Below are 10,193 nucleotides of genomic sequence, written 5' to 3'. Positions count from 1 at the left end.
TTTTAGCTTTTGGTTGCTATGATCATCATATATAATTCTTTTCTAGAGATGCTAGTGGGTGGTTGGCGGGTGCTGTGGTGTGGTTTGCTCCTTCTTTCTTATAAAACATCTATCGTCCTGATCTCTCCTCCTTCTTTTTTGTGTTTGTAACTCCCTTTTAACACCTCTAATCTTCTGCACTTATATGACCTTATTGTGTTGCTAGTGCTGTAAAACACTTTTTTTTTAAAAAGTATTTTAAAGATGCCAGTAGCTGATGGTCCCTGTGGTGTGGTTTTCTTCTTTATCTTTACAATTTTATGACTGTCTCTGTCTGCTTGTGATTGAGTGTTGTCATTTTTACATTGACTCCCCTTAAACTACAGCTCGCGGGTGGTTGGTGGGTGCTCTGGTGTGGTTTGCTCCTTCTCTTCTATCAAACATCTATCGTCTTTATCTCCCCTCCTTTTTTGTGTTTGTTACTCTCTTGTAACACCTCAAAGCTTCAGCACTTATATGACCCTATTGTGTTGCAAGTGCCGTAAAACTCTTACAAAAACTAAAACCACAGCTCAATAGCTGTGGCAACTTTCTGTAGACATTGGTATTGTGCATGTTATTTTGTATATTTTCGCCTACACATCAGGCTGCTTGGATGCTGCTTGCTGAGATGTCAAAGGTGAACGTCAAAATGGATCATGATTTCATTGTGGAGCACTGGAAGACTGTGGACTCCCTCACAGAAGGTCGGCCTTTGAAGATTTGAACATTATATATGAAGAGCACAGGGGAAAAACGACGGTAGTCACAAACTGGAAATTGTAAGGGAGGGTGCCAATTTAAAAGCTTATGGACTCTTAACTTCATATTTGTTTGACTGCTGGTTTATTGTTAAGTGTTGTTGAATTGTAAATCTAACACCATTAACCAACCAACAGATGAACAGAAGTACAGTTATGAGTCAACAAGCATTCAAAATTGGTACCCTCATGATTTTCAGTTTGTGACTACCGTCGTTTTCACCCCTGTAGTCTATATATATATATATACATTTAGGATGCACATGGCGAAACAGGCATCTAAGGAACAGATTCTTAGGTCCAAAATTTGTTCTTATACATGTATATTTTCTGTATTTAAAAAAAGTTTATAACGATATTCATATGTAACGAAAAGATAAGACTCCTGCGTCATACTGATTTTGCTATGTGTGTGTGCTAGACTGTACGTACAAAAACATATGTTTGGAAAAAGTTGACATAATCATGAACTAATTCTTCTTAAATAATGAACAAGCAAAGTCTCATCCTGTATGGCGCTCATATGACGTTGTGCAATTGCGAGGGCCGTAAAACCTCTACTAAAACGAACGCTCATCCTGTCTCATGTCTTTGTAGTGTGATTGAAAGGAGCTCTGGTCTGGCATGCCATTTCCACATCTCTTCTGTGGGTGGTTGGCGGGTGCTCTGGTGTGGTTTGCTTCTTCTTTCCTATCAAACATCTATCGTCCTTATCTCTCCCCTCCTTCTTTTTTTATGTTTGTTACTTTCTTGTAACACCTCTAATTTCCGGCACTTATATGACCTTATTGTGTTGCTAGTGCCGTAAAACTCTTACTAAAACTTTTTTTTTTTTTAAACCCATCTCTTCTGATGTCATGTGTTACTGTTATCCCTATCTGTTTCGGTAAAATCTGTTTAAGTTTTAAATTTTCTGTAATTTATGTACATTCATGCAATGTGTAAATTCTTAAGATTTGGTGGGTTTTTCTTTTTTTCTTTCTTTCTTTCTTTCTTTCTTTCTTTTTTTTTTTTTTGTTTGTTGTTGTTGTTGTTGTTGTTTTAATTCCGTTTTTATGTTTGTCTATTTGATGTAATTTATATCTTTACATTTTTTACATTGCAAGGTTTAAAAAAAAAAAAAGTAATTTCACTTAAATTTGTATTATGTTGTCGTGGTCTAGTTAGTCTGTGTCTTGCACTGTGTTTCGGAGTGAATATCACAAAAAGATGATGATTTTTAAGATTTCTTACTTCAGTCTCCTCATCTCTTTCTGGTAAAATCTGTACTTCTTATTCTTCTCGATCGCATCACACTTGAAGTCTGGTATCTGTCATAAATTGGGCCGTCCTGCTCAGTTCATCTGGCGGCCCGTATAGCTTCTCTTGCAGCGTCAGTGAGGTTGGCCACGTTTCCTGTCTCAGGGCCCTGTGTGTCTTGCAGTGCTGAAGAATCTGTACAAGTTTTAATACTTTCTGTATATATTGTAGAAATTCTTGTAATGTAAGTTCTTAAGATTTGCATTATTTTTTTTTTTTAATTCCCTTTTTATATTTGTCTATTTAATGTAATTTTTATGGGTTTTAAAATTTCTTAATTGAGTTTCTTCGTCACGTCGTGTCTCCCAACAGCTGATGCGTCCTGCGACAAGTGGACCGATGTGCTGTGTGTTCTGAGCAGCTGTGCCAAGTCCATGCCCTCAAAGGCCATCACGGGCTTGCTAGGTGAAACTGCTTTCTGGGATTGTAGACTTTACCTTCCGCAGTAGTAGCTCTTTCCCTCCCCTCCCCCGCCTAATCCTTTCAAAATGAAATGACTTAGCGGGCTGCTAAGTCACGCTAACTAAAAGTAACAGAATCGGGCGAAAAGTGATGCCGTGCGTAAAACACTTAACAAAAACAAACCAAAAAAAACCAATCAGGAAACGACAAATGCAGTTTTTGGGACACATAAATAGACATAAGGGTCTTGAACATCTAGCTCTCACTGGCAAAATTGAGGACAAGCGAGGCAGGGGAAGGCCCAGAACAACATACTTGGGTAACCTAAACGAATGGGTAACAGGGAAACGTAGCTTTTTTGAGAGCATCCGAGCAAAGGAATGAATGGAGAACCATCATCGCCAATGTCTGTCGCAGATCTGGCACTGGATAATGGTGATGATCATTCTTTGTTGTAAAAAAAAAACAATCGCATAATTTCACATTTTTGGGCTCAGTTTGCATAATTTCAAAATTTTTCTTGCATAAAACGACGGGAACAGACTCACATGAACTGGTAAAACGTTTTCACAACTATACTGGAGCAAACCTTTTGCTCTGTGAAACTGCAGAGCTGGAAATTCTTGAGGCTGGTTGTGAAAGCACAGTTTTACCATGCGGTGTTTGAAATTTTTACGGAGCCTCCAGTGTGTGATAAAGACATGAACAGTAGTACTGATTTGCGAGATAAATCCGTAAACCCGGATGTATAAAACAGTACGAATGATGTAATGTATTTATTTTATTTTTCATCTTTGTACATATCCTATGGCATTTGTATAAAAATAGTCTTGGTTCAAGATTTATTAGACAATATGATTGGTGAATTTTGAGTCTTTGTGCGCACGTTTTTATGGGGGTCTGAAAAGTTCAGGATTTTTTTTTTTTGCATAGTCAGTTGGCATGAACATTTGTTTAACAGCTACCCAGTTGTTTGAATTGAAAACCTACTATCTGATAAAATCAAACATTGTCACAAACTGTAAAAAAAGATATCTACATGCACTGGTCAAAGCGTTTCTGAGATCAGTAGTGTTTGTATATATTAATTGAACGTCGCGATATCAGTCCCAGACTAAGATAGACGGATGTGTACATTTTCGCTTAAACCAAATCCTATTTTTTAAAAATTGATTTCCCCTAGATTTACGTATACTTGGTTTTCGATTCGAAAGGCTGAACTGCTATCTTAAGTCAGAGAAATTCATGGACAGGTTATGATTTTGTGTTTTCAGATGACCTGAAGAATCGACTCCACCAGTTTTCGTACCCATTTGCTCTGATTGCCAGAATGGTCATCACGGTGTCCCAGGTAAGTCAGCCATACTTCCTGGATTTTCTACCGCTGTCCGGGATTCGGCGACTGGGAATTTGAGATCCTTATCACACATACACTGTGCCGAAAAAAACCCATTCCCACTTGATATAATTTTTGTTTGTTATGTATATTTTTGTTGTTATAACGCTGGACTCCCTGATTGGGTTTTGAAAAAGTTGGTACGCCTGCTGTTCTCTTTCTCCTGCATGTGGATGGTTGGCGGATGCTCTGGTGTGGTTTGCTCCTTCTTTCCTATAAAAAATCTTTCACTTTATCTCCCTCCCCTCCCCCCCCCCCCCCCCCCCCCCCCCCCTCTTTTTTTTGTGTTTGTTTTGTTTGTTACTCTCTTGCAACACCTCTAGTCTTCGGCATTTATATGACCTTATTGTGTTGCAAGGGCCGCGAAACACTTACGAAAACAAAAACGAATTTTTAATATTTTTTTTTTCTGGAAGGTCCTTTTTCTCCTTGTTCCTATCCGGTCAATATTGTTTGGGTAGCGATATTTCGACGGCAGACGGCATGCCATCTGAAAATCATAGTTGATATTTCCACGGCATGCTGTCTGAACATCGGAAGTGATACCTATAACACGGTATGACGCCTTGAGTCTAAAGGTCGGAATTGATATTTCGACGGCATAAGCTCTGCTTGAAGTGTATCAATGCTAAAATTGTGTTTGTTTTCCAGGCGAGGAGTTGGGTGATCATACCTACCCGACCCGACCCGATCCCATCTGCAAATGGACACCCCAACTGTTGGAAAAAAAACAGTCTTCTCTCCATTTTGCTAGCCCAAAATAAATTGTGCATCTCTCACTCTCGTTACAATCACACAAAACATTTCATCATTGTCCATAATGCACAAAATGATAGCAAAGGATAAACATTGTTAACTAAACATACAGGTATTTTAAATTGTATCTATAATTATTCGTTACTTATGGAAAAGAGATTATAATAATAGGCTTAATTATAAATGGGCCGGATGTTCTGATTTCCTGAATTTATGTGCTGTGGAATTATCATTTCCGATTTTTCGACGGCCTGCCGTATAAATATCCACTTCCATATTGTTTACAAGGTTCAATTATAAACTGTGCCAATGTCACTTGGGTAGTCCCCAGCAAAGAGGATGTCGTTTATTCTCCTCTTTGTCAACTTTTGTTCTTCACTGACTTTTAAAAAAAGTTTAATGAGGGTGATTGGCGGGTGCTCTGGTGTGGTTTGCTTCTTCTTTCCTGTCAAACATCTGTCTTCCTTATCTCTCTCTCCTCCTTCTTTTTTGTGTTTGTTACTCTCTTGTAACACGTCTATTCTTCGGCACTTATATGACCTTATTGTGTTGCAAGTGCCATAAAACTCTTACTAAAACTAAAACTAAAACTGACTTTTTAGAAATGTTTCATCTTTCCCACATGTTGCGCTCTTGTCCCCCCCCCCTCCCTCCCGCGATCTCTCTCAGCTGCACAACTGCCTGGACAGTGAGGCATCCCAGCGTCAGAAGCAAGCCTGGGGCGCTCAGCTCATGTCTGAGTGTGACTCCTACATGTCCAGTGTCATCCTCAACGCAGACAGCACACAGGGTACTACATTTCTGCCAACCTACTCAATTAGCTGCTGCCTACCTGCCTACTTACCTACCTTTCTTCCTTTCTTCCTTCCTTCCTCCCTCCCTTCTTTCCTTCGTCCTACATGTCCAGTGTCATCCTCAACACAGACAGCAGTCAGGGTAACACATTTCTACCAACCTCCTTCCTTCCTTCCTCCCTCCCTTCCTTCCTTCCTTCCTTCCTTCCTTCCTCCCTCCCTTCTTTCCTTCGTCCTACATGTCCAGTGTCATCCTCAACACAGACAGTAGTCAGGGTAACACATTTCTACCAACCTACTTCCTTCCTTCCTTCCTTCCTTCCTCCCTCCCTCCCTCCCTTCCTTCCTTCCTTCCTTCCTCCCTCCCTTCCTTCCTTCCTTCCTTCCTTTTAGCCCCTTTCCTGGCAGTTTGTCTGCCTATTCTCGTCAATTTTTGGGCATGTAGAGTTATTAGTATCATCTTAAAGCTTGTTCTCTTGTCTTTATTTGGAGGAAGCAATATCCATTTATCTTGAGTACAAGTCGAGATATTTGCGAATGAAGGAGGTGGAGGTCACCTGTTTTCAGAGGTCAAATTAGTGAGAAAATGGTCACCAAAGATTAGTTATTTCCTTAGCTTAAGAGTCCGTGGTAACTTAAAATTTACATTTTTTGTGCCTTTAATCAACGTTTTTCAGAAAAATCCACACGGGGGGGGGGAAGCACTATGGGGAAACACGGCGTCCTTATTGGGAGTTTAACACGATAAAGAAAGGAGAAATTTTGTTTTACTCTTTATTTAATTGTTCAGCTTTTCATACTCTTTTGTGTGGTTGGTTGGAAGACGCTCTTGTGTGACCCACTCTTTTATTATTTTTTTTCTTCTTATGTTCCTATTTTCCTGGCTTGTTCCTAATGAAATGTGACTTATGTGGATGAGGAGCACAATGAAATGTGACTGTTATGTGGATGAGGAGCACAATGAAATGTGACTGTTATGTGGTTGAGGAGAACAATTAAATGTGACTGTTATGTGGATGAGGAGCACAATGAAATGTGACTGTTATCTTGCTGGTATGCTTTAAATTTAAATCAACAAATTAGCATCAGCAACAACAGGACCATTTTTGTGCTATACTTTTGATTTTTACCCCTTTTTTTTTTTTTCTCTTGTTTGAATCTGTATGACTTTTCCATAACCCAAACGGCCGCTGGATCGGAAAAGTAAAAGTAAAGTATTACTTTTCCTAGATTTTTTTCCTCCTTTTTGATTATAGTTATTGTCAAGAGTTCTGAAATCTTTTGTAACAAATTCTTGTAGAATCATTCTGTTAATTAATAGTGACTGCATTCTTGCACAACATCTTGAGCTGTTTTAAACGGAATAATTAATTTCGTTACTGTGCACCGAATAAAATACAAGTCTCCCCTCTATCTCATTTGGGAATTACGAGAGTATGCTTTTTGTTCAGGAATTCTCTTAACTCTGTCAAGTTGCCTGCTTGACTTTTTCATTTTGTCTTCTCGTTCTAGATCAGTTTGTGGATGAGGAGCAGCTGATTCGCTACATGTTCACGCTGGGAGAGGTGTGTCAGATGTGTCCCACCAGGATGCCGCGGCGGGCCGCTCTCCTCATCCAGTCCGTCATAGCCGCTCCCTGCATCTCCGACTTGGGTAAGATGTTCATAAGGATAATCAAATAGTGGGGATCAAGTGGTACGATCGAGTCACAAATGCTCTACTGTGGGAAAGAGCAACCCAAAAGGCCAGTAAAGGAAGACATAAAAGTGAAGAAATGGAAATGGATTGGACACACCCTGAGGAGACCCCCGACAAACATCATCAGACAGGCTTTGACGTGGAATCCACAAGGAAAACGTAAGAAAGGAAGACCAAAGATGACATGGAGGAGAGCGGTAGAAGCAGAAATGGAAAAGGCGGGGACATCATGGAAACAGCTAGAAAAGGATGCACAGGACAGGCTTCAGCTATAGTAATGTTGTTGATGGCCTCTGCTCCACTGGGAGTTAAAAAGGGCTAGAAAGAGAGAGAATAATAATCGAGGTTCCCACTCAACTGGGGGAAAAAAACGGGAACTTCATTTTTAGAATTCATGGTCAGGAAAACCATGAAAATGAATGAAAACGAAAATATACAGGAGAAAGCAGGGAAACCAAAGGGCTGCCCATCATTATGAATTTGGCGGGATCGCGACTTTGTTCAATTACAATTTTCTTACGACCCCTGTCTTTGACACCCCAGGACAAGGGATTCTCCATGGAATTTCTCTTGCATTTCTCTGTGGTCTAATTAGCTGCGATTACCTCTTCATTTCTTCTTCCTACCTCTGTCATCTTTAAAAAAACATGGCCATGTCACAAATTTATCTTGCATTTCTCTTCATTTCTTCTTCCTAGCTCTGTCATCTTAAAAAAACAACAAGATCACTTTGAAAATGGTTACAAAATCTATGAGGCGCCCGTGAAATAACCCTAGAAATTTTTTCTTCTTGATGAGTGGGAACCCTGCATAGTTAAAGATCGCTGCTATAGAGCCCACTCCCTGACGGCTCCAGGTGGTTCACAATAATACGGTATACGGGTTAGGCGTTTCACCATCACATGTAAGACTCAAGTTCGATTCCCTTCTTGTGATTTGCATTTATAGTAGACACTGTCAGCATCTCGTTGCCCAGGTAGTAAATATGATATTTTTTATTTAATTTATTTAATTTTTTTGGTACCACGTCTCGAATTGGTGCTGGATATTTATAAGCTACCTTCAAAATATGTCATCATGGTAGTAATTATAAGTAAGTGTTACGCTTCCAGAAAAAAAAAAAAAAACAACATCATCATCATCATCATCATCAATGCCTTTCACCCCTGGCAGGGTATAGGCCACATACAAGCTCCTTCCATTTATCTCTGTCCTGAGCCATCCTTCCAAGCTCCTTCCAAGTGAGCTTCATCTCTCTCATGTCCCTTTCCACGCATCTCCTCCATGTTTCCCGTGGCCTACCCCTGCCTCGTGCTCCTTATGGGTTCCACTGCAGTGACTGTCAACAGGAAACAGGAAATTTGATTGGTGGAAATAAATGTTGACGATGATACACGTGAGACCTAATTCCGATGACTTTGCTGCCTCCATATTTCTCCAAAATATTCCAAATCATGGTTCCGTAATATTTACTTTTGCAGGAAACAGCGGCGATCGTGTAACTCTCACGCAGGCGTCAGACGGAAGCGACAACAACAACCACACAAACGAATCCGACTCCCAGGAGAACTCTTCTGGCTCGCGCGCCGGCCAATCTGGGGACAAAGGGACTGCGGAGAATGTTTCCAACAGCCAGCAGCAGCACTCGCAAGAGGAGCTCTCGTCACAGAGGAGTAGCCAGTTCTCGCAGCCGTTGTCGCAGTTCCGGGGCTCAAAGATGTCCAACAAATTGAGGTCGCATGCGTTTATTACCTTAGGTAAGCTGTTTCAGTATTCCTTGTCAGGAATCTTTTAAAATAATTTTTTTACCCTATCTATACGCCCTGGGGTCATTTTGTACCCCCGGGGTTGTATTCTTCACTTTTTATAATACTTGTAGTACGAAGATCTCTTTGAAACTTTCAGTATTTCTCAAAAAATCATTTTGACAGATTGCTTTGAAAAAGCATACGAATCGGATTAATGAGTAAATTTCCTCCTTGGAAAGTGGTGGCACAGAGTTCCCCACATCGTATGGATACGATGGTAAAACATGACGTACGGATAGGGTTAAGCATAGTGGTGGATGGTTGACGGTTGCTCTGGTGTGGTTTGCTCCTGTTTTCCCAACAGACATCTATTGACTCTATCTCTCCTACTTTTCTTTGTACGTTACTCTCTAGTAGCACCTCTAATCTTCGGCACTCATATGACCTAATTGTGTTGCAAGTGCCGTAAAACTCTTACTAAAACTAAAACTCTCTCCTACTTCTTTGCTTTGTATGTTACTCGTTGGTAATACCTCTTATCTTCAGCTCTTATATGACCTTATTGTGTTGCAAGTGCCATAAAACTCTTACTAAAGCTTTAAAAAAAGTCGTACCTAAACTAAGAATAGTGTTTTTGTGTGTGCGTTGAAGGCAAACTGTGTCTGGTGGATGAGAGCCTGGCCAAGAAAACGATCGCCGCTCTCGCCCGCGAGCTGGAGGAGGCAGAATTCCCGGCCATCCGAAACAACGTGGTCATCGTCATGAGCACCTTGACCATCCGGTGAGTGGAACGTCCACATAATATGCTCACTTATATGAGTGTTCTCACATGCAGATATGCACACACACATAACATGTGAGTGTTCTCAGATGCAAATATGCACACACACATAACATATATGAGTGTTCTCACGTGCAGATATGCACACACACATAACATTTATGAGTGTTCTCACGTGCAGATATGCACACACACATCCTATATGAGTGTTCTCACGTACAGATATGCACACACACATCCTATATGAGTGTTCTCTCAGGCATGCATACACGCACACACGCACACTCTTGTTCTTGTTTCAGGAAGCAACATCCCTGCACTCTGGACATGTCCATTGATGCTCCGTTGCTCTCTCCAAAATGTTGCCGAGGGTCCTTCTACGCACACACACACACATACACACACACACACCTGAGTGCTCTCACAAACACTCTCGCACATGTATATTTGAGGACATGCTCTGAGTAGATGATCTGCAGACATACACATACACACACACAAACACAGTCACACATACACACACACACAAACAAACACATA

General features: G+C 40.6%; 1 protein-coding gene across 1 annotated transcript in view; it reads left to right on the top strand.

The window, feature by feature from the left end:
* LOC101852966 (condensin-2 complex subunit D3) overlaps positions 1 to 10,193 on the top strand; it is a 51,744-nt gene that overhangs the window by 21,252 nt on the left and 20,299 nt on the right. Inside the window, exons 22-28 of the mRNA XM_013089334.2 lie at positions 626 to 725; positions 2,391 to 2,483; positions 3,755 to 3,831; positions 5,302 to 5,422; positions 6,939 to 7,079; positions 8,606 to 8,881; positions 9,524 to 9,653. Coding sequence (XP_012944788.1) covers positions 626 to 725; positions 2,391 to 2,483; positions 3,755 to 3,831; positions 5,302 to 5,422; positions 6,939 to 7,079; positions 8,606 to 8,881; positions 9,524 to 9,653 — 938 coding nt within the window. The remainder of the gene's footprint in view (positions 1 to 625; positions 726 to 2,390; positions 2,484 to 3,754; positions 3,832 to 5,301; positions 5,423 to 6,938; positions 7,080 to 8,605; positions 8,882 to 9,523; positions 9,654 to 10,193) is intronic.

The sequence above is a fragment of the Aplysia californica genome, unplaced genomic scaffold (genome assembly GCF_000002075.1).
Source record: "Aplysia californica isolate F4 #8 unplaced genomic scaffold, AplCal3.0 scaffold00931, whole genome shotgun sequence".
In the NCBI taxonomy this organism is placed as follows: Eukaryota; Metazoa; Mollusca; class Gastropoda; order Aplysiida; family Aplysiidae; genus Aplysia; species Aplysia californica.
This window is presented reverse-complemented; position numbering and strand designations above follow the sequence as displayed.